The sequence below is a fragment of the Syngnathus floridae genome, chromosome 5 (assembly GCF_059516105.1).
Source record: "Syngnathus floridae isolate MCC-2025c chromosome 5, RoL_Sflo_1.0, whole genome shotgun sequence".
NCBI lineage: Eukaryota > Metazoa > Chordata > Actinopteri > Syngnathiformes > Syngnathidae > Syngnathus > Syngnathus floridae.
In genome coordinates, this window is record NC_142417.1 from 2,071,139 (window position 1) to 2,095,771 (window position 24,633).

The window sequence follows — 24,633 nt, forward strand, 5'->3', positions numbered from 1 at the left end:
GATTGTGTACAATTTTGAGAGAGAAGCTGCAAGAAATATTCATGCATTGTCTAAATCATTGTAAAGGCAGCTTTTCTTATCTCTGGTTCTTGATCACTGTGGCTTGTGCCGAAAATCTTAATAATATTATTATTATGCATACAGTATATGATGCAATTGGGTTGTCAGCTGCTGTACGTGCACATGGCCATGCACAAGCGCACTCTCCACTTTATGAATGGATGGGTGTGGCTCTGAGCAATCGACAGATGAGGCTGACGTCGGGGCGCTCTGCTGCTGCTGCTACTGAAGGCTGGCCCGGAGTGGAACATCAACATAAGTGGGCGCGACCACCGTGAAGAGAGGCCACGGAAGATCGGGAGAGGAGGGAGATACGCTCCCTTGCAGCAAGGACTTTAACTCGGTGAGGAGAAAGAAATATGAAATTGACTTTGCTGCAGCTTGTGATCGGATGCGTTCAGGGTGACTGGGAATTTTTTTTTATTTTTACAAACAGCGTGAATTTTCATAAATAAATAACTAATAAAGTAGCGGCGCGTGTGTTGGATTCCCGGCGTGTCTGCTTTGTAGATGAGACACAATAATTTAAAAACTCGAAAGCATCAGGGTCCAGAACAACCTTGACGGAGTTCCACGCGTGCACAATCTGTTCAACTAGGCGGGGTGATGTTTGTCTGGAAACAAAACAAAATAGCATCTTTTTGCAACATGAAGAAACATGGTTCACTATAGAGCTCCTCTTGGTCGACCGGTCCGAATCGTACCAAGGGCAAAAAGCTCCTGATTAGATGTCATCATCTTAATCATCATCATTGCATGCGCGTATGGCTTGCAGGGAGAGACAGACAGAAGAGCAGCCGGACCGGGACGTGTAAGTGGACGTGGAGGAGAAAGAGACGCGAACTGATTCATCCGGGAGGTGGATGTCAAAGTAAAGGTAGGAATTACTTGGTCCATTAAAAAAAAAAAAAAGACAACTTATTATTTAGATTGTGCATGCTGCAGAACTGGCGCAACGGTTCGGCTGGTGTGGACTGCATGATAAAAAAAAGTTGTACACTTATCAGAAGAAGTTGTACTTTATCTTAACTAAACATTTGTTAACGTGTTTGGATAACTAAAAGAAAATACATTTGATCAAACTTGAGTGGGTGTGTCGCTTTAAGCGACTGATTAAATATCATGTGTCTGCCCGTGAGGCGTTTGTCTGGAAGAGCGCAGCCACAAAGATGTCTTTACTTTAGATATTTAATCATCTTGTAAATTTTTTTGGGTGTACTTGCGCCAATTGATGAGTACTTTGGGTTTTTGAGTTACGCAAACTCTTATGTAATGCAGATGAAATGAGCAGTCAGGGGGGAAAAGTAGAGAAGACCAAAAAAAAAAAGTATCATTCTGCTTTTAATGTTGAGAATAATCCATTTTGGTTGTTTGATTGTAATAAGAGGTGAACCACTCAGCAAACAACAATTGAAAAAGATATTTTATGTATATTTAGTTTGGATGAAGTGACACTATGCAAATTGCTTTTTTGGAATTCTGCTTTCTTTGCCTTTGTTTGACCTCAGGCGGGTTCATTATGAGAGGTTTTACTGAATCTGATGAAGGAAAGGGATGGTTGGTGATCAGTTCCTCCGTTCCGCGTCTCGCTCTTGTGTTTTTTTCTATCAGCTGTGGAATTTGAACCATTCTCCCTTGAGGGCGAGGCCGTTCCTCTGTCTGCCAATGTGCGGTAGGTGTGATAGGTTCACCAGAACTGTGTGCGCCAATGCACGTATGCAAGGCCAAACTCATCAAAAAGTCAAAAGCACGGTCCTTGGACATTTGCACATTTAAAAAAAAAAAAAAAAAGCAAGAAATAACAAAGACGTTACACAGCGTGAGCTCCTCTTCCTGGAACCGCATGATGTTTGGCTTCTTGGGAAAGTTTTGCAGAGGGAGAACACCAAGTGGGCGAACAGAGAGAGAGTGAAAGAGCGAGCGAGATGTTGTTGTGCATGGGCGATGGCGTCTTCTACTCACTCGCTGCATAGTTTTTAAATAAGCATAGATTCAGCGTTGCAGCATGTTAAAGAGATGGGGGGGGGGAATAGAGGAGGAGGGGTTGGGTGTCTTCTACTACAGATTACACCCGGCCATAAACATACCTGGCGTTAAAACAGATGTGGGACTTTTACACAAGTTAGTCAAGAAACATGCACCTATTGATCTTTGGCGGGATCTCCATCTTTGTCCATCTTTGAGGAGCGAGTTGATGGAACTGTTTTTGTTCCCAGCATATTTGTTTAGGTTGCTGGAGAAACATGATGGCTTCTAGACTCCTTTTGTGCCTACTTTTATAGGCCTCTGCTGGTCAGAATTGTGCTTACTTGTTCAGATCACTCCATTAACAGCTCATAAAGCATCAACGTGTGTTGTGTGTGTTTGTGTGTGTCAAGAGAGGTGGATAAGAAGGTGTTGCCAGTGAAGACAGGAAAGGGCAGGGCTGAAGGGGCAAGAGGAGATAAGAGAAGCCCACAGGAATAGTGAACAGCATGTCTGTTTAGCCGGTGCCAAAGCGAGGGAGAGACGGAGCGAGAGAAAGAGAGAGAGAGGGGGGGGGGGTAGTGATAGCGGACATTACACAACTTCATTGTTGATAGAATGTGGTAAAAGAGGACAAGGTTCCAGGGCCTGAGGTTTGCCACAGCTGGCTAAATCCACTTTCTACAAAATTTTAAGCTTACTATTTAAACCGGTCTTTTAGTCAGACAGGAAAGATTATTTTATTGTTACATTAATATTTTCTTTATGTTTGTTATTATTTATTATTTAAAATCATTTGGTTGGGAAAGCTTTTACCGAGTGTCTGTGAATATTATAGCATACTCATAATTCTCATGATGTTGCTGAAAGTTACACATTGCTTTAATATGACCACATTTTTGGCACACTATTAAAAACAACTTTAACTAATCAACAAATGGAGGCTAACACTTTGTAGCCACATACATTTATCAATTATTATCACAAGGGAACACCCCCTCCCTTCTCTTTTTCAATGCGTCATATATGAACTCCTGACCTTGCATGTGCAAACATTTGAATCAGGCAAGCATATTGACATGCGACACATATCTGGCTCGGTAAGAGTTGTTGGCTTTAACTCTAATCTGAAGTGAGAGAAACGCCCAAATTCCTGCTAATCAGGGGCAGACTACTTTCCTAGATGGACGGACATAAACGCTCAAGGTGTTTCTCACCTCGTAATCTGCTTTCATACACAACAACACATTGTTGTCGGGGTGAAAGATTGCTGCTTTGCAGTTTTCGGAGGCTGACGCAAGCTGGCTGACACACTCGCTGTCTCGCCAACACACGCACGAGCTCGCTCTCATGCACGGAAGAATCTGATATCGCAGGTCTGCCTTGTAGTGTGGCAAGTTCAAGTGAGATCTGTCATGATCTTAGTCACTGTTTTTCTCTGTGGTTCCCATCCCACATGGAAATGTGAAACTGACTCACTGCCGGTTCGGTTCGCCACTTGCAGCCCATTTGAACCCATTTTTAGTCACTACACAAATATTGCAGTGAGCTCAACTTTCACCTTCACACTTTAAAGTGGCCTTTATATTCATGTTTCTGGAATGCAGGCAGAAGCACACTGGGGAAAACATGTGACCTTTGACCCTAAGTCCTCATCGCAAGTAGCATTTAAATGACCATGGAATTGTCCGGCTGTCCAGCCCTCGCTCTCATTTGAACATTAATAATTAATATCATCAACAGTATTGCAGGTTCTCGTGACTACTTAATGCTAATGCATTTGCACAACTTTGGCCATAGGTGTCCAACTTGAGGCCCGGGGGCCAAATACGGCCCACCACCTCATTTTATGTGGCATATTATGCATCGACTTCATATGTCAATACTAAAATTACAAATCGTCTTCATTTTTAAAAAAATAGAGATATTGCTAGCAATTTTTATTACCATTCAGTTTTTACTTGTCTCTGATTTCAAAACTAGTTATTCACTGGCGGATTAGCTCAGCTCATGCACCATTCCAGAGAGCCTCTACCCACTTGACCGTTGACCTTGACTTTGATACTTTAAGCCTTACGTGGTGCAGCCGGGGCCAGTGACATGTGGTCCGAGTGACCGTTGGCTGACTGTTGTTTGAACAGGCCAGCGTGCAGGCCATGCGGCAGTCGAGCGGATATAACCGGACACCACTATCGATTTTTCCATCACTATTTATGGACACCTACTATGCATAGATATGCATGTGTGTTTCATCATATTCCTGCAAGTCTTATTTTGGGCAGTTTTCATATCATTGTGTTGACCCCCCACCGCCAAGCTTTAAAAAAAAAACCTTCTAGAAATTCCGATGTTAGGCATACCCTCACATTAAAAGAGCATTCATCATTGTGATATTGTCATCTTGTTTATTTGATTGAAAAATACGAGGAACAAACAGCACAAGTGGAACAACATGCGACGAGGCTATTTGAAGTAAACACAAAGCGGTGACTTCCTGCAAAGCCTCAGCTCACCATAATGTGATTTATTTGTCCATCTGCGTCTCACTTGCAATGACTTTTTTTTTATGTTGCTTTTGCACTCATGATCGTTCCCTCCCTTCCTTTTCTCCTTGCTATTTCTGTATGTGTGAGCAATGTCTAAATAGAGGCAGACACACACTGCCCGACGAATGATAGATTTCAACACAAGGGAATCGAAGTGGCAATCGCAAATCATCCACATGGAATGGTTGCACTATAGTTTGGAAAGAATCCTCTCAAAGTATATTTTATTCCTGAAAGACGGCATTTGCCATAATTTGTAGGGTTTATTCTAGGATAGTTTATGTTGCAATTAGAGGTTGCTCTGTATGGAAATATGTTTAGATTATAATGGCAATATAATCTCAGCTGGTGTGTGAAGTCTAGTCTTTCCATAATTATAGCTGCTCCTATGTATAACAGTTATCCTTAAAGAGAGCGTTTGCAGTTAAAAATTTCACACATACACACATTTCTTAAAACTATGTGCCTCTAATTTTGTTTGCAAGGAACCACCGTGCCCGAAGAAAAACAACCAATCGAACACGCACATGTAAATCCAGAGTAGAAATGTGTGCTAGGTATGATGTAGCGCTAATATACGAACTGAACGGCTTGTCTGAAGCAGGCTGAAGTCCAGAGGTGTTTGACTTGGCGTTCCTCTTTGTTTGATCAGGCGCTGCACTGAGGACACTTAAACCTTACGCCTTACTACAAGCAGCACTATTATATAGCGTGTATATTATGCAATGCTGTTTGTACAGTGTTAGACCAACACCCAAGCTAAGATTTAGTTTTGATTTTGTCCATATGTGGAAACTCTTTTCAGCATTTGTAGTTCAGATCAGTGATAGTCTTGCGTTCGGCCACAAAGAAGTATCATTGTTGGTAAACATTATTAAAAGGTCTCCAGTGGGGAAACGGAAAACACTCAAGTGTAATTGTGTACTGAAATAATTATCTTTGACCTCTCAGACAGCAGGCAGTTAAACAGAGATACAATACCAACTTCTACTTCACATCCCGACCTTGCTCTTTCACTCCTTCAGCCCATCTTTGCCCCCCAGGAACCACTTAACATTCCTGACATTTCCTTTCCATCACGGCCAGTCATCACCAAGATTGTCCATCCTCGTGTGGTCGGTTCCCACGAGTGCTTGGAATTCTTGGAAATGCTAACATTTTTATGTTCACTTTTTCCCATGATGAAGTGAAGCAGTGCATATTATTATTATTATTATTTGGGTTTGTGAAAAAAAAAAATGTCCCCATCTTAAGGAAAAAATTCTCACGTGCTTTATGAATCATGCATATCGTCATTTAATCTGTGCAGTCGAGTCAGATACTTTTTGACTGCTCATAAGAAGTGGATTTAAAAGAAAAACACATGCAGGAAGTGTTTTCCAGTGCCACACTTTACTCATGGACCTGCTTTGTCATAAATAATGTGTTTGTCGCAAGGAGGAAACAAGCCCTTTCCACAAAGAATTAAATCCAAACAAATAGCCCATTCAGGAGCTCTCTGACACGTACCCCACTCTGTTTTTTTTTTTTGTTCGGGAAAAACAAAGTGATATATCTTCATTAAGTTATAATGAGGAAACAACATCTGGCTACAAATGAGATAAGACAATCTACAGATAACATACCAAGTCAACAATATGTTCTCCTCCGCGACAGGCCTTTCCGAGCCTTCAATGTTTTTCCACTTCAACTCATCACCAATTGCCAAATGGGCCGGCCGTTACAAAACACGCTCTGCCTCATGCCAGCGTGGCGGCGCTGACATGTAGCTCTCTCTCAGTATGTGTTTGTGTGTGAGAAAAGATTAAAAAGGATAGCAAGAGATTGAGACGTTGCAAAAGAATATTTTAGGAATTCTGCTCAAATAGTTTCCCACAGAATCATTTTTTTATGTTACCCTTCAGTCATTCCTTGAACTTTGACCCACTTAGGGGAGGACATTGAAATTCCAGCGTTGTCTGCCAAACAAGAAAACAAAAACATGAGCCAAACTTCTCTTGCATAACAAAAAATGATCTTAAATTGTAATTATAATCAACAACATGCCGAATGTTTTGTAGTTTGTGTGATTGTGTGTATTAGAATTTAATCCTTGGGACTGTTATCACTAACATGGTGCTGGAACTGTTTTGAAGACCCACTGCAGCTCTGACCCACTTGTGTCAGCGCACGGGGTATACACACGCACATTTCTCTTCTGCTCATTGAGTGTGTGTGTGTGTGAAGAGTGTGTATGTTTGTTAGTGCACTCAATGGTGTGGGTTGAAGACAAATTCTCCGCGGACACGTGCAGTGTGAGAATTCAGATGTTTGGACAGCTTTAGGACCGTTGCAAGCTAGTTTGATGAAAAATCAATGGCGGCAATGGCATGGCTTAGAGATGAGAGTGTTTTCTTCACAAATTTGAGCAAGATATGTGGAGTGTCATCCCGCTCCAAAAAAGTGCTGACATCAGCAATAAATATCAACCGTTTATATGGCCAGGGTTTTTTCTCAGGGGGTATGTGGGGGGCAAGGATATCTCAGTGGGCCTACAAAACAAAGTAAATCAATTTCACAAGGTCCTAAAATTCTTCAGAAAACTCTAATTAAGATTCACTAAATATTGCATATAGATTTAGGCTGGAAATGTTGAAACAAAATGTTGGAATAATCCAAAAGTCAATTACCGGGGGGTGTCAAAGCATATATCTACCTCCTTTGATTGTGTTTACTCAATGTTAAAGACTCCAGCGGAACGGGAGCAAACTTCCCACACGGAGGATGAACGAGCGAGAAAGTTCAAAATCACAAGTGCACATTCCGTTGTTTTTGTAGCGCCGTGGCTGAAAAGGCCAGATGTCCCATCAGCCTGTGCTGCTTGATAGTTCTCTCACAAGGGTCCAAACAAAGGGGCAGACTCTGCATTTCTAAGACCTCGCAGTGCCAGTGCTCTTGAAGCCCTACTTTATCCCACGGCATTCCACACCATCTTTCATGAGGCTTCTTTCTGCCCATGCCAGCCGGGTCAGGGGGCAGTGTTTTCTCAGGGTGCAAAAGACCAAACTGGTCACAGCTAGAAAAAAAACAAACAAAACCGCACCAAAGTACATAAACAGGCAATTTGACTTTGATTGGTCAGTGATGTTGACATGCTGTTAGAGCCTCACAAATGGGATTCTTTAAATATTTAATATTGCCCTTTTTCTCAGTCAGTAGACATCTTTATGGCACAGTTTGGCTTTCTTGTTGCTGTGGCCTTGAACGTCTGCATTAACATCATTGAAATGTTGAGAGCTTTTACTGCCTTTGTTTTCAGCGTTCAGTACCAGTACCTGCCAGTAGATGTCTGTCTTCAGTCTTCCACAAACACAAAGGAGATGTATGATATGTCATTAGATGAGCTTGCCGGGGGAGACTGCACAAAGTCCCGGTTGCACAACTCGGTCAAATACATTGCAGTACAAATTTCACGGGGGAAAAGGTGAGCAGAAGTAATGGCCTCACTTGGAAAGAAACACCATACTATTGTATAATTCAAATGTTTTCTTGCAACAGCAATATTCTGAAATTCCAGGAATTCATTCTTAGACTCACAAGGCTGAATATTTTCTATCGCTACGTTTTCTCTCTTTTGGTCTGTTGCATTGCATTGACTTTTTTGGCAAAGTGAATTGCAGGATTAGACTGGGAAAATTCTAATCTGTGTTTTGCAACTAATTTGGAAGTAGGGATGGCTCATTTTCAATTCACTCATACAAATAAATATAAAGAAGAGCGGAGATTTGAACTGAATCATTATTTAAGTATAGTTTGTTTCCCTAAATTTAAGCCTAACTATTGTTAATGCTCAAATTGTGCATACTGTTGCAGTGTCTTACGATAATATTAATATTTCGTGAGAATGACGTTTTTGTCTTGCGAGTATTTTGTACGTGACGGAGGAACACGTCCACTGCACAGTGTATGCTTTTTCCGACATTACGTGAACGCCGCAAGGCAGGACTTGGGTGAGTAGTGTGGTGACGTCACGGCGCGGGGGCGTGTCCTTTGAAGAAATCAGCTGGGGAAACAACAACAGAAAAGGAGGTGGCTCAGACTGCAACCGAGTGTCTGGGCCAGTAATGTGCACCTTTTAAGCTATAAAAGTAATCTTTTGAGCTCCGATTGTCAACAGTGGATGATTGCAAGTGAACCGAGGCTCGTGCAGCTTTGACAAGGCAGCCACAGGAAGCAGGAAAAGAGGGCAGAGGTGCTTTTTGTCCCCTTGCAAGCTATTACTATACATGCTCTTTGTGTCAAGTGGACCTGAACACGATCATCTATTTGTTCTCCCCCGTGTGCCGGTTTGCAAGACCGGCCGGCACCCCACCAGAGTGGCATGTGGGTCAATTCTGGAAGCGTCGGAAGGTAGGGACCCCCCTTTACCTCCACAAAGGAAAGAGAAAACGAGCACATGCTCCTATCATGACATCTCATCAACCAGCGGATTTGCTTCTAAAAGTTAGCGCTGTTCTCTTCGTGTCATGCTGGAGCCCTTTTTTATTTATGTGTGTGCACTTAATGTGGCTTTAATCTCCTTTCGTCACTAATACCACCCATGCAATGATGCATGGCGTTTTATTGCAAGCAGATATTGGGATTATTGATGCCCTGCCTGCTTTTTCTGAGGTGTTACGTGTCTTAGTGCAGCGGATGGGCTTGGCGTGTTATGCAAGACTTATCAGCTGCATCTTTTAGGCATGTGGGAAGATGACATCTTCCTTTTGCTGCTTAAATATGTTGAGTATTTTTTTTTTATCGTGCTTTTTTTCTGTTTGCATCCCAGGATGCATTTACCTTGGTGTGCACGTTCGGTTTCCCCAAAATTATGAATGAGTCAGGTGTTTATGAATGGGAGGGGGTGCTTCATTGATAAGTGTGATCTCATTCACGGGACAAGCTAATAAATGGAGTTAGTGTGCGTGGCCGTCCTGGATGGGATGTGACGATGCCAGGCAGCCCATTACCTGAAAGAAAAATGTTAGTTTGACAGCATACGCACAGGGGTGATACTGAGCCTGTGGCTATGACGTCAGCAGAGGGTTTGCGTTACGCAGGTGGCAGGGAGAGTGACAAAGCGTGCATGCTAAGTGGAATAAAATCTGTTTTCGAGAAGGACTATGAGTAGTCCATCATATTCATCATAGAGGGTTTTCATGGAATTAACATTTTTATATTTTGCCATGTAGAGGTTTATGAACCACAACATCAACTACATCTGAATAAGCTAATGTTATGAATTCCAATTAATGCAAATTGATATTGGGAAACTTTCCAGTGCCAAAATGATTACTTTACTATGAATAATTTGTCGTCTGTTAACATGGGTAATCTAGGCAGAATAATGAAATGCTGAGAGTTAATGCAAATTTGTATGAAACTTATTTTGTATTGGTTGCAGGTGGGCCATATTTGCTTTTAAAAAGATGAGTCAAGTTCCACATTCTGCTTAGTTCAACATTGACAGCCTGCATTATGTGACTGATGTGGATGTTCCCAATGCCCTCATGTCAGGTCGAGGAGGAAGATAAACTCAGGTAATAGAGCGCATATTTTATTATTTGGTGATTTAAGAAGAAAAAAAAAATCCACGTTTTTATCCATCTCAGGGGGCGGCCATTTTGATTTGTACTGCCACTTGTCAACTGAAAATGACATCACCAATGGCTTTGCTTACAAACATCACATAACCGAATCCAGAAAACAGATGAGCCCCGAGGATCGCTCTCTGAGAAGCGGACAGAGAGTCAGCGAAGGAGGAGTGTAGGATGAGAAAGAAGGTCATGAAGATGTTTGTATTGTTGCGTTGAGAGGTTGGCACCGCCGTTCACTGTCAAGCGACTTGCGTGACAGCGCCGTGTCTATGAGGTCTACAGTCAGCCATCGGGGGAGCCAAGCAGAGGCTACAGACTCCATTATGTAAGCAGTCTGTGCCAGCTGCGCCTCTGGCACTCGCCGTCTCCTAACACCTCGATAACACAAACAAAGGCTAGTAAAACACTTGTCACCAAATTAAGAATAGGCATGGAACACCGTTTGACCTATTTCCTCCAACAATGCTTCTCAATAGGGGTCACGTCTTGCCAGGCTTATGTGAACAGGATGAACTCTAGACCACCCCAAAAAAAAAAGCACTCAAAAAGGGGTGTGAGTGTTTGCTTCCGGTGGATTCTGAATGGTGTTACATAACAGAAAGAACATGGGTTGGGGGGTGATCGGCTTAATGCTGCTTCTTGACCGTCGTTCGGTTAAAGTGGGACGTCCGGAGATAGATTTATAAGTCTGCAGATGGATGTGAGTGAGCATTACAGTGATAAAATATCATAAAGAAAAGGAGGAGGAGTGGTTGAGTGGGCACAGCTGCATGAGAAGTAGCTCCACAAAGCGCTCGGCAGCAGAGAGATGAATGAAATGACTTAACAAGGAAGTTGAAGCACGGGACCAAAAAAAGATGCACAGCTGTGTAACCAAAGATAAAAAAAAAAAAGCTCAGAAGTCAACATTTTTTGCATTACTTAAAAATCAAAACGATCCCTCTTTGTTGTTCTTTTTCCCCGCATAGGTTCAGGCAGACATCTGCAAAGGTGGTGACTAGCAAAGTAGATCAAGTCTAGACAGCCGTGTGCAGTTCACAAGAGGTCACTAGCTGAAAATGAAACTTAATCTTTGCGGCTTCTCTTTCCGTTCTTCTGAGCTGCAGCACCCTTAGCTTGCATAACCTCGTGACAAGTCAAACACAGACCAGATAGCAGGTGCTTAACATGTCGGGAGCGTGCGAGGGAATAATTAGCTTCTGGGTGTTGACCGACACATGACCGGGGCAGATGTAGGATCGTAAATCTGGGTTCCTCGGGATCCCCTTGAGTGTCTGTCCACATCAGCAGCTGCTTCCATCACTGTTTACTAACCAGTAGGCATGAAACATGCAGAAACAAGGCAAGCTTCTTCTCTTCCAACCATGCATCACTCCTTCCTCTCTCCAGGCACTTGGATAAGGACTGAATTATTAGCAACATATTTGGTTGGTGTTGGTTTGCACTTTTGATCCCCGTGGCACGACTTGGCATGACTGTAATACCGGGTGACGGACTCTTCTCCCTAGGACTCAAATAATCCCTCCCTGGCTTGTCTCTGTGGAAATCCCAGTCGCACATCTGATTCGTCGGATCCCCTGAGAGCTGTAACGCCGTAACCCCAGGCTTGAACATGTTTTTTTTTTGCTGTCTTTCTGAAATGATGTTGGAGGTGTTACATCATCAAAATCCATAGAGTCCAAATCCTTTTGGCTTTTTACTACGCTTTCATCATCTGGTTTATATTTCGATATAGACGTCAACACGATGGATTTTTGACGTCTATAGTCATCAATGGTAGTGAACGAGTTAATACAAAAAAGACTAGCACTAGTCACGGTCCTTGTGAAATAGGGACACGCATAAATCACTCATCCTTGAACCAAACTGCTCTTGAAATAATTCAACATGTTGTGAAACTCCACCGCAGGACGTTCGAACAAGATCGACGAGGGTTTGCAATTTCAGATTGTATCTGCGCAAAAAAGCATCTGCAGTAATACCGATAGAAATGTAGCCAGCCCCCTTTTTTTATGTTATCTAATATCTCTGCATTTAGTTCCAGGGATGAATAAGTGATTATTAAAAAGAGAAATTATTGGACTAAGTTGTCCCTCCACCCACTGCATCTAGCAAGATTCTTTGTGAACAAAACATGAGTCATAGTGTTGAAAGCGTGGTTTTGGTCGGACTTACATTTAACCATTTTATTTTCCCTACGCTATTATTGGATCTAATTTGTTTTACTGGACAACTTTTGTAGTCCTTATAATGAACACCCGTAAATATATATATAAAAAAAAGATGGCCGCCATTGTTGTGATTTAGAATGTGATGAATAACTGGAACTAATTTTGGCTCAGTTGGTTGAGAAGCAGGTTGGAAATGTGACGCCACAAAGTGCGGGTCAGGGCTCACGCTAATGAATGGAGGTTGCCATTTTTAAAGCCAACCCGCGTCAATGGAATACCAAGCAGGGGGCCTTTTATGAATGTTTCATAGGTTCTATTTGTGAGTCAAGCGAGAGGTTGTTTGAAAAACTTTCAGGGATTATTGGATCGGTAAAAGTGTGTGCGGAGGACGGTTATGCAACCGAGAAGATTGGACAAGAGCTGTGTGTAAACACTTGGCATTCACATATTTGCTTTGTGGTTTGGCAAATGAAAAATGAGAGTGCTGTCTTCAGTCATATTATTTTCGAAGTTAGTCTTTACCTGAGCTCACCTGAGCTCTTTTGTTTGTTGCCAGGACGTTAAGTACATATTAGGTCCCTAACTCAGTGTTCCATCACCTTTTCTGCCCCATAATATTAGAAAGACCAATTAGAAACAGCACAAACTAAAACCCTAATTTTAAACAATTATTATCATCTCGTGCTGCTGTTTGCACATCTTAAATATGACCTACAATGTTCTCCTTGTGCAATTGTGAGACGTGCTGTCCGGCATACGCAAGGTGACTAGCAATGAGGTTAGATATGCAAGGTGATAAAAGGACGGTGCGCTCAAACGACGTCATCTCTCCTTTTCTGTGTCCTTCTCTGACTACTGTTACCAAAATAGCTCTGCAGTCCCTCCATGTGTTCTGGAGAGGAGTTGGCAAAGTCCTTCAAATACTGGTCAGTGACGCTCGGAGCCTTGACAAATCCTCCCTTAGCCTGGCTCGCATTGAGAAGTCACTGCGGCCTATATGCCCGGAGCCTCGACTGTCCCAATGATGACTCACTCCCCTTGGAAAGCTTTATCAGTCCAATTTTATATATTTATTTAGATATTTATTTATATGTATTTTTTTATATATAAACACATATGTCTATCTCTCTCTCTCTCTCTATATATACATATATATATATTTTTTTTGTTTATATATAATATATCTAAATATATGTATTTATATATATTTATATATATACTATATATAATATATATAAATATTTTTATATATAAATATATATAGGAATATTTATATATGATGAATATAAATAAATAAATAAAAAAAAATATACATGTGTATATACAATATGAATATAAATATATATATATATTCATATATATACATATATATGATATGAATATAAATAAACGGACCAGTTCCTATTCTTTGCTCTTCTTCCCAGGGCCCTCTCCATGGATATAGACACAGACTATGAGCGACCCAATGTGGAAACCATTAAATGTGTGGTGGTAGGGGATAATGCAGTGGGCAAGACCAGGCTCATATGTGCCCGGGCTTGCAATGCCACCCTCACACAGTATCAGCTGCTCGCCACCCACGTGCCAACCGTTTGGGCCATCGACCAGTATCGTGTATGCCAGGAGGTGGGCACGCGAGACACTAAAGTGTGGAGGAATGAATACAAGGAAAGTTGCACTGAATAAAGTCGTGTGTTTTGTTTCTACAGGTGCTAGAGAGGTCACGTGACGTTGTGGACGAGGTCAGTGTGTCCCTTAGGCTCTGGGACACATTCGGGGACCATCACAAGGACAGACGATTCGCTTATGGCAGGTGAGAACGCACACACACAGCAGATATTTTCAAGCCTTGAACATAAAAAGTGAAAAGAAAAATCACACTTGTGGTGCTGACATGATTGTGACATAACAGTCAATCCAGAGAATTCATAATTTATTTATTTTTTTCTGCGTGACCTATCCATCAGCGTTTTTCAGCTGAACCTTGCCCTCAGGCTGCTGTTACATCCTTACTCCAGCAGACATGATTGGATCACGGCTTGATCCTCTTACTCGGCATGCTTGGCTCAAAGCTGCTTTTATTGGCATGAAATGCAAAAGTAATTAAAGCAAAACCAGTAAAGAGAATGTGGAGATCAACTTCAATTTGATACATTCTGTTGTTTTTTTTACCCCCCATGTTAATAAGCAACAAGTTTGGTTTAGGTAATCATACAAAACATCACATTTTTGTTATGCATTACATAATTTGGTCAGTTTATATTATTATCATTAGATTGCATAATTTTAATACAATTTTGATCAAGTTACCATGTAAATGCGAGACGAGCTCGTTAATATGATAATGAACAAACAGAAGTCTGTTCCGGTGCCAGTCTCATATTTTGACTCAGTTCTCCTGCTTAATAGCGAGAAGGACGTTACCAAATATGGCCACCAGCCTAAAGGCTTAGAAACAAGACGGCTTTTAAAAGTAAAAATATGCCGTAGTTTCCAACTAATCCCAGCGCATTAACTCTATTTTTGTGCCAAATCCGATTCAATTCACAAGAAAACAGACTTGAGATATGCAGAAATAGAACATTGCACAGTCATCCATGTACAGTGGATATAGAGAAAGTCTACACACCCTTGCCCAAATGCCCAAAGTAATGAAACCCAAATAAGTCAGAAAAAAAAAAATTCCACTAATATTGTGACCTACATATATCTGACCTGCTGAACTCAATTGAGGTTTTGGGGTTTGTGGTGCCTCTGTTGTTCTTTCATTCTTCTTGAGTATGTTGTCCGTCCCTGTTTGTGTATGTTTCCACACCATCCCTAACGTTCCGAATGCTTTGTCAGCCTGCAGTCAGCTGATAAAGACGCAGCACCAGCTCAGCTGTTTTTTGCTTGCCTGACGTCTGCACAGGCAGCCATCAAGCTCTCCTCCTCCTCCTTCTTCTCCTCCACTTGCACTCTCTGTCCATTCCTCATGATTGCATGACTAGCTCACGGCACACGTTATCTCGCAGCTCTTTGTTGATACCAAAACTCAAAACATGACATCAAGCATTGTCACATGCCTTGTTAGGAGTGGAAAAGTCAGGTTGGCACGATCATATTATGAAAATAAGCCAGTTATAATCTTTGAGGTCTATAACCGTCAACGGCACTGAATGAGTTAATTGTTTTAAAAGAATACCACTTCTGTGGCTCATATACACATTTCTATTTAAAAAAATCGGAATTATTATTGCATGTGTCTCTTGCGCTTGTGTTTGTGTGTCTCCACTTACATAATCGGGAAACTGGTGACCTTTGTAGTTTGGATGCACCACATAGACCACATGCAACAGTGACAAGCCAGTTTATGTCACATAAGAGCCGGCGGGCGGGCGGTCAATCAGTAGCCCTAACACAATCTTTAAATCCGTTCACATCATTCCTGAAAAGTCACCACCCAGTCACACCGTGCAAAACATTCAAAAGCAAAGATTAAGCTGACTTTATTCAATAAATGTTTTTTATTGGAGCCACAACTGGCAGCAATGCAATAAAATACCTGGCCTGAAACACACCACACTGTGCAAAATAAAAAAAAATAAATCACAGTTCAGTTCAAGCAAACGAATGTTTATCTTCCTTCCTGATCTCCAGGTCGGATGTGGTGGTGCTTTGCTTCTCTCTGGCTAATCCCAATTCCCTGCGCCACGTCCGCACCATGTGGTTTCCGGAGATCAAGCACTTCTGTCCACGGACACCCATCATCCTGGTGGGATGCCAGCTGGATCTCCGCTACGCTGACCTGGATGCGGTTAATCGTGCACGTCGACCCCTTGCCAAGTGAGAAACCTTCCATATCCGTTCCCTAATGGACAGATTTGGATCGGAATTTCACTTTTCATAACTTTTTAGTGCTTTTAGGGGAGTAATCCTCTCCCACCCCCATCATCAGCAGCAGCCTTAATACCATCATGATCTTTTCCAACCCACAGACCCATCAAACCGACGGACATCCTCCCTCCCGAGAGAGGTCACGAGGTGGCGAAGGAGCTCGGGATACCCTATTACGAAACCAGCATCGTCGCCCAGTTTGGAGTCAAGGACGTTTTTGACAATGCCATCAGAGCTGCCCTCATCTCCCGCCGTCACCTGCAGTTCTGGAAATCTCACCTGAAAAAAGTCCAACGGCCTCTCCTCCAGGCACCCTTCCTTCCTCCTCGCCCGCCGCGCCCCATTGTGGGAATTCCGGACCCCCCGCCCACCAATGGCGAGGGCCCCGACTCCCTCTTCTGCCACCCGCTCTGCGCGGATGTGGTTTTCCTCCTGCAGGGCGGCTCTACTCGCGTTTTTGCGCATAAAGTTTACCTGGCAACTTCCTGCTCCAAATTCTATGACCTCTTCACCCTTGAACTGGGGGCATCCTGCACGGCGCCACAAGGGGAGCAGGACCAAAGCAAGGAAAGCTCGGACAGCGGCGAGGAAGACGAGCTGAGCAGAAGAGGAGCCAAGGAGCAAGCCGGGCGCACCAAGAGCCTGGACATTGATAAAGATGGGGTCGATGGCGCCGTGCGGGGCCTGAATCGACCCCCGCTGCTCCAGCGCGGCTCTTTACGGACTTCCCAGAGTGATAATGCGCTCCCTTCTCGAGCGCAGTACTCTCTGGGAACTCCCGTGAATTGCCGGGCCCTTTCGGGATGGGGAAGAGGGTTCTTGAGTGTTTGTCTGGAGCACGTTGATGACCCCATGACTGGACGACCACGACTAATGACTGTGGTAGTCATGGATGTGCTCATTCAAGAGGAACCATTCAAGGTGATTGACTTCATTTTCTGGGCATTGAACTACTCTACACACAAAATATGTAGTCCACGCTCAGTTGGTTTACGTAACTAGGTCATTTCTGCCGTCTAGTGGTGAATGTTGTTATCACAAGTCAAATCTTAATGCACGTCTGGCACAATTTGCATGTTTGCTGATTTTTATTTATATTCTTTTATTTTTTATTTCGCTCCAGGCCGTGCTGCAGTACTTATACACCGGCAACCTGGATGAAGGTCGAGGAGACCTGATGCAGGTGGCCACCATCGCTGAGCTACTGGAGGTGTTCGACCTGCGGATGATGGTGGCCAATGTCCTCAACAGGGAGAGTTTTATGAACCAGGAGATAACCAAGGCCTTCCACGTCCGCAGAGCCAACCGCATCAAGGAGTGCCTTAACAAAGGCACCTTTGCCGGTAATCTTCTGCGCTCGCTAACCCTCGACAAGCACGTTGCAGATGTTTTCCATCCGTTCATGTTTGCGAGTGGAACATCCAAGCATTCTCTTTCAAGAAAATGTGTATTATGGCGGTTTCCTTGTAATAGTGTGCAAGTCATCCAATGACTTGATGACTGACTGACACTTGCTTGGTTGCCTTGTGTGAGTCCTGCCGTGCCTTCTTTGTCTTTGTGTCGTGTTGTGTGTCCCCCCCCTCCCCCCAAGCTGTCACGTTTGCATGCTCTCACAGCTAGCGCCATCCATCTGCTCGTCTTCCCATTCACCCCTTTGTGTCGATGCCGAGTCATCGTTATCGTCGGAACGTTCTCGTAACGAGTTTGTCTCAATGAATAGTCGGTTATTCGGTGAGACGCCGTTCCCGTCATAATTCAGCGACGACGCCATCGCGGTTATTTTGATTGATATCAACACATTACGTCTTTTCTCCTTCCCTTACTCTCAAGAGCTGTTTTGTCCCTCTGTCAATTTACCTCTCTGTTTGTCTACGTGTCTCTGTGTCCGTCTTGTCTCTACCTTTGTCTACCTGGTCTGTCTTTCCCCCCCTTCTGTAGCTCGGGCTTCTGTGGCATTCCACGAGATGAATGCTCTTTTCCCACCCCGGTTTTAGATGTGGTGTTCCGGCTGGACGACGGCTTCCTCCCGGCCCACAAGCCGCTGCTCATCTCCAGCTGTGACTGGATGGCGGCCATGTTCCGCGGCTCCTTCATGGAAAGCTACGTCGAGGAGGTGAGGGCTTTCTTATATTTTTCTCTCTTTATATTTTTTTCCTACATTATATGCATGAGTTTGATTTCATTTATTTCCTGCAATATGAGCTGTTGTAAAAATTAGTTTTGAGGAAAACCTGCCATTGCGATGTTAGTGCATCCAAAGTAGGTGACATGACATCAAATTTCATTCCAATTGGAGATTGTAGTGGAGCATCCCCTGAGGAAAAACTCCTCAAACTGTGAAAGTAGCATGTGATCAGCTAGCGTTGTTCTATTTTCATGCTCATGTCACACTTGCTGCTCTGTATTTTTAGCTTTCGCCGTGTGATATCATGACTTCACACCATCTGTGCTCAACAGTCTTAAGAATGGATTTAAATTCCCAGCTAATTATTTCTTGACAATTATCTCTAGAAATATGCCGTCAGTTCTAATTGTTCTGTCATTTACACTGTGTTGTTAAAGTCTGCACGCCCCTATCCAGGTGTTTTATGGTATTGCGACCAAGAAGAATAATTCAAAAAGTTTTTAAATTATTAAAATATGCTTCAAAAGTCAAAATTAATTAGTTTTATGTGTGTCATCAGAGAATATTGATTCTTAAATCTATTGGCGTGTTTCCACACACTGCTCTCAACTCAGCCATCATGCCTCCAACCGAGCTGGGATGAAAGAGAATAGGGAAATTGGAACAGAACCAGAACAGGATGTCCTCTACCCTTTACCTCCCGCCACCGCTTTGTTTATATTGATAGTCAAGTCTTCTTCACCGTGGCCTGCACACAAACAACCTTGCTAAGTTTGAGTGACATTTTGCTCCATTGATGCCTCCAACTCACCTGTGGGTTTCTCCTCATTATGCAGGTGCCCATCCCGTCCACCAGTACGGCATGTATGCGAGGCGTGCTGGAGTTCCTGTACTGTGCCATGCTGACCCCTTGTCCTGACCTGGAGGCCATTGAATTAATCGTGGTGGCCAACCGTCTTTGTTTACCACGCCTGGTCGCCCTCACCGGTGAAGATGACCTCCAGCGATCATTTTCATGTTAGGAGAGACGGCAAATAATAACATGCTTCTCTGCGTGTGCGCGTTCTCAGAGCAGCACGCTGTCGATGAGCTTCTGCAGTTGGCAGTGAAAGGAGTTGACATCGACGGGCACGTCTTGGCCTATTTGGAGCTCGCCCAGGTCGGTTGAATGGAATATTGGAGCGCCTTTGTGAAGTTGTTCCATTTTCTAACAATGTTTCTCTTCTTTCAGTTCCACAATGCCAAGCAACTATCAGCCTGGTGTCTCCATCACATCTGCACAAACTATAACAGCATCTGTCGCAAGTTTCCAAAAGACATGAAGGCCATGTCTCCAGGTAAAGTGAGAGTGTGGCACCAATTGTCAGCAAATCAAAAATGAAAACAAATAATTTAAAAAATCGGACAGGCACGTTTTTGATTGTTTTGCATCAGTGGAGGTGTTAAGTTTTTTTTTTTTTTCAAATCCAAAAATGAGTGGTGTAAAACAAAATATATAAGATTATTATTATTATAATATTTTTTTGTAGCTGATTATTATGTGTATATTTTTGGCATGGGTCAATATTCAGCAATATATAGCTTAACAGTTCCAACTGCTCGTGTGACACTCTGCAGATAACCAGAGGCATTTTGAAAAGCAGCGCTGGCCTCCCGTTTGGTTCCTGAAGGAGGAGGACCGCTATTTGCGCTCGCAGAAAGAGCGTGAGCACGAGGAGGAGATCTTGCGCAAGCAGCACACCAAGCGAGGCTGGTGCTTCTGGAGACATCCGTCCTCTTCACCGCACGTCTCCTAGACTTCAACGGCCCGCTTGACCCATCTGCCCCCAGATCTCGATGCAGACCTGACTCAGTGTTAAGAGGGAATGCCGGCGCGAGTGCAGTTCTGACTTCATAATGGTGTCACTAGAGCAAAGTGCCCCCCCCACCCCGCGCCGCTTCATCCCGTCCATTGTGTGATTGGACCGGGAGCAAGGGCTGTCAATTTCTCCTCGTCGCCAGTGTCTGTCTTGATCAGCTCCACTTCTGCTTTAATTTAACTTGGGGAGTTTTTGTAAAGGGGCTCACGTCTGCCTTCACTTCTACACAGACTGTTAGCCTGCACACACAGACCCTACCTTTCTACAACCAGCACTGGATATCCAGGAAGTGACACGATGTAACTCATTTTGATACAAGTTGTGTTTTTTTGTTTTTTTTTTGTAACCCCCTTGCACCTTTTTACACGACTATCATCGAAGACCTTCTCCGAGGAAGGCTCCATGATTGTCTGGACTGCCGAATTGGAGCACATTTTTTCATTTGCCCCCGCACCCCTCTAAAAACAAACACACATACAAACAAAAAAAAAAAAAAAACAAGTTCACTTTGACGGCTCGCCAAACTGCACTTCTGAGACTTTCCAAGTGACAACCGAATAGCGTTGACGGGGATCCGGAGCCTTACTTGACGCCTCTTTTTGGAGGAATGACGGATACAGTATTAAACAAAAGCATCTGTAACGTCCATCACCGCCACTAGATAAAAAGCGCCTCAGCAAGCCTGCCTTTACACCACTGCACCACTGGGGGCAGCATTGCTCAGGGCCCCGCCACTACAGTCACACTTTATTAATGCCTGTGACTTAGACATTGTTGTCGCTAGTAGTATGTACAAGGAGTATGAGGGCCGCACTGAACAAATACGTTTTTCCAGACTAAAGTATTGAGTAAAATTGCTATACAGTATTTACACGCAATTGCAACAACTTGCCGTTGTATAGCCGTCTGATTGACGCTGCCTCCAAAGGTTTCTAATTGTCTATATGCTGCAAAATGGTCGTAAATAAACTAAAAAGATTAAATTAATATTACAATAATGGACAAATGTGAATATCGGCAGCCTCACTATTGCATAATTTTTTTTAATTCTCTATTGTAAGACTTTGCAATTGAGACGGCTTTATTTCTGCCACATTACGCACTCGGATAAAAATAACTATCCTCATAAGAATCTCTTAATAGCACTTTCTTTGCACAGAATAACATTTAGACTTTCTAATGTTCTCAAAATATTTTTTTTCCTCATATTAATTTACTCTTGCGAACTGTTTCTTTTTTTTACTTTATTCTCGCAACATTGCACTTTTTATACATTATTTAATTCCTCCCCCTGGTAATTATTTCTTTTGTTTTCAATTTGGCCCGAGTACTCCTTTCGTTGGTAGGCACAGTATTGTGATGAGTGTTAAAAAGCAGCAAGAGCACATGCAACATGTTATTGAGTGCATTTATGAACTCTGTCCACCTCACTCGGAATACCAAAGCTGTGATTCTCTTTCTTCCCCACTTTGCTTCATTTCTGCTTCCCTTGCTTGCATCCTTGTTGCAAAGAGTATTATGAGGCACGGTGTTTCAATTCCTCTTCAGGAGGGTAAAAAAAAAAAAAAGATTCACTTTGCCTTCCGTTCCTTTCGCTGGAATCCAAAATGGTGCTCGAGACACAATACAACACACACATTAGTTCTCAGTTTCCAGTATGTGTCCAGTGTTTCAATGAAAAGTTCAGCAAGTTTCCAAGAAGGTCGTTCAGTTGAACATGTGCTTTTTTTGTGTTTAAAAAAAAAGAAAAGAAAAAAAAAAACAGGTCATCGGTTTTTAGAATGTGTAGCATTTGGATTTGACACACATAGTGCTTTTGGGGGACTGGGAGGTTTTTTTTTTGTATTCACCACCAAAGTGTTCACCACAAAATTGAGCTGAGTGCTCTTTTTTTTTTTCTCCCCACTGATCACACTCTTTAGCTCGAAAAGCGATGGAGATGAGATGGCTTTGAGTCACCTGGGTTGCATGTCCCTGTTCTCTGGAGAAAGATGTGATAAAGTCCTGAAATAGACTTCCAATTGGATCTCGTGAGAGCCAAGTGAGAACCAAGCCAATTTTCCAGTTCAAACATTGCCTGGTATTGCTCCCTCTTATCCAACTTCAGGGCTTTTGAAAGGTGATTTGGATATTGAAGAACAGATTTCGATGGCTACTGTCTTATTAATTATTGGTATGGCCCAATTAGCCTCTTCTCTCAGTCCATGTGCCTTATAACGGACAAAATAAGTCAACGTTTGGGTTGCAGGCTGGTTCTGTAAAATAGGTTGTGCTTTACACACCGCAATCTGAACTTCCTTTTCCAAGCAGATGACCTTGACTTAATCTCTGCCCCCCCAGATTATTGTTTTTATGTGGATTATTTTTTGGACGGAGGAATGGAGAAAAACGTCATGGACAGAAGGCCGTCGTGATTTCAAATTGGAAAAAAAAAAAAGTGCCAGATTGATTCCTGAAGTGACTATAAAGTAGTTAACACTGTTATTGGTAGGGGGCAGATGTTAGACAAAAATATTTTGTTTAGGAAAGCATTTTCTGTTGAAGTTGTCATGTTTTTGTTTGATTTCTGCACTTAGCCTGTCTCGAATGATTGTAGCACACTTTTTGATTGACCTAAAATAACCCCCTTTTTTACAAGCTCTGACTTTTGTACACTGATCACTCGGCGCATTTAAATACCTATTTAACTTTGTCAGAAAAATAATGAGAATAATATGCAGGGACATTTATAAAGTTAAAAATAACTAAGAGGCAATCATCAGACTTTGTATTGTAATACAAGATATAATATACTTGGGGTTTATACGTTATTAATACAGGGTGTTTTTCAAAGTAACACTGCAGGTGATTTATGTTCTTAAAATGCATATGAGGCCCATGAGAGCATTTGATCTGGTTCATCATGCAATTCTTAAGAAAGAAAAGAAAAATGGCTTCAATTGGATTTGCATGCAATTAATTGCGGGAAAACATGCACGTTGCTGGGTCTCCTCTTAGTATACCGGAGCATACTAATTTTCATCATGGCCGAACGGAATGACTATTGAAATGGAGGAGTGATAATATTGAATTACAGGACAATAAAATGAAATTATTTTGAGTCAGTCAGCTACTGTTGCTATGGTGTCCTCACAGGCCAAAGTCAAACTATATTCACTGATGTCATGTTTGTCTTCATCACATCACGTTGGAGTCTGAACGCAAAACACGTTGTGTGTCTCCGTTCATGTGCCTTGAGTGAAATGTTCACACTTGTAGCCCTGTACAGGCTGACCACTACTACCATGCGCCGCTTCAAGTCAACTAAGCCAAAAAATAACATAAAAAAGTAACGCTAGGCAGCTTGTAATTTTTTTTTTTTTTTTTTGCAACAGTGATGACACGAGTTTTTGTTGTTGTTGTATTATCTGCTCAAGTTACGCAACAGTTGAATTGTGAAACAACCTTGCACACCAGCAGTTCTCAAATGAGGTCTCTGCACTCTCTGTTAGGTGCCTGCACTTTCTATTATGTAGCCTATAATGAAACCTTCTGTGATCAATACTCTGAACTTGCTCAAGTTTTCATATAACAAGCTTTGGATTCATCTTAGGTTTCACTTTGTCATCGTTACTCCACATTCAGTGTTCCACTGTTCAGATGCAAACATTTGCTGTGTTTAATATGATGCTTTAATCAATTCCGTCAACTGTTATCCACAAGTCAAGTATTTAGGATTGTAATGTTGCGGAGGGTCGCGTGGACTGAATAGTATAGTTGTGCACTTTTGTTTCCATGTGACTTTTTTTAACCTCCACGGCTCATGTGTAGTACCATAACAACAAAGAGCACACCTTCACCTATGACTGTTAAGGGCTTTCAAAAAGAAAACAAAAAAAAAGAAAAAACTAAACAATCAGAATGTTTGCTACTGTTTGCAAAGATGTTTTGAAACGGTTTGTAATATTTTTTGAACCGCTATGATTTGTACAAAATGACCTTTTTCTTTTTTGCCATTGCAGTATTTTGATGTTTGACATGGATTTTATTAAAACGGTTTAATCTTTTGAACTCGTCTCTTGTGTTATTGTTGTGTTGTATTGCATAATCCAACGGACCATATATTTTACATCCCGCAATTTAATATGTTTAGGATTGTTCTTGCCCTTATTTCTGGTTATAAAATTGTGATGCAGCAGTGCCCTCTAGTGGATAAATGAAGTCGTCAAAACTTTATCCTGGAGGCTGTATTTTTCACTGGTGTTTTTATTTTGTAACAATTTACATTATTGCACTAATTTCTTTGCTACTACTCGTTAGCCAAAATATTAGGTACACTTTTCATTTTAGAGCACTTTTAACAAAAAAATGGACCATAATAAGATGACAAAAAAATCATATATCAGCTCTAATATTGTAAAAGTGTCCATCAAAAGT

The 24,633-nt window shown here is 42.3% G+C and overlaps 1 protein-coding gene across 6 annotated transcripts; it reads left to right on the forward strand.

Annotated features, from left to right (window-relative positions):
- Nucleotides 1–248: 248 nt before the first annotated feature.
- On the forward strand, nucleotides 249–24,267 carry rhobtb4 (Rho related BTB domain containing 4). Of its 6 annotated transcripts, XM_088375444.1 has the most exons (14): nucleotides 249–403; nucleotides 836–937; nucleotides 9,994–10,129; nucleotides 10,202–10,511; nucleotides 13,782–13,983; nucleotides 14,067–14,170; nucleotides 15,997–16,182; nucleotides 16,335–17,154; nucleotides 17,357–17,576; nucleotides 18,228–18,346; nucleotides 19,195–19,345; nucleotides 19,429–19,517; nucleotides 19,590–19,695; nucleotides 19,976–24,267. In XM_088375444.1, exons 4-14 carry the CDS (start codon nucleotides 10,456–10,458, stop codon nucleotides 20,152–20,154), a joined length of 2,232 nt encoding a protein of 743 aa, XP_088231570.1. In that variant the 5' UTR covers nucleotides 249–403; nucleotides 836–937; nucleotides 9,994–10,129; nucleotides 10,202–10,455; the 3' UTR covers nucleotides 20,155–24,267. The 6 variants fall into 6 exon arrangements, with proteins under 6 accessions (XP_088231570.1, XP_088231573.1, XP_088231576.1 ...); XM_088375447.1 differs by lacking the exon at nucleotides 10,202–10,511; XM_088375445.1 differs by lacking the exons at nucleotides 249–403; nucleotides 836–937 and adding an exon at nucleotides 8,591–8,960.
- Nucleotides 24,268–24,633: the final 366 nt, after the last annotated feature.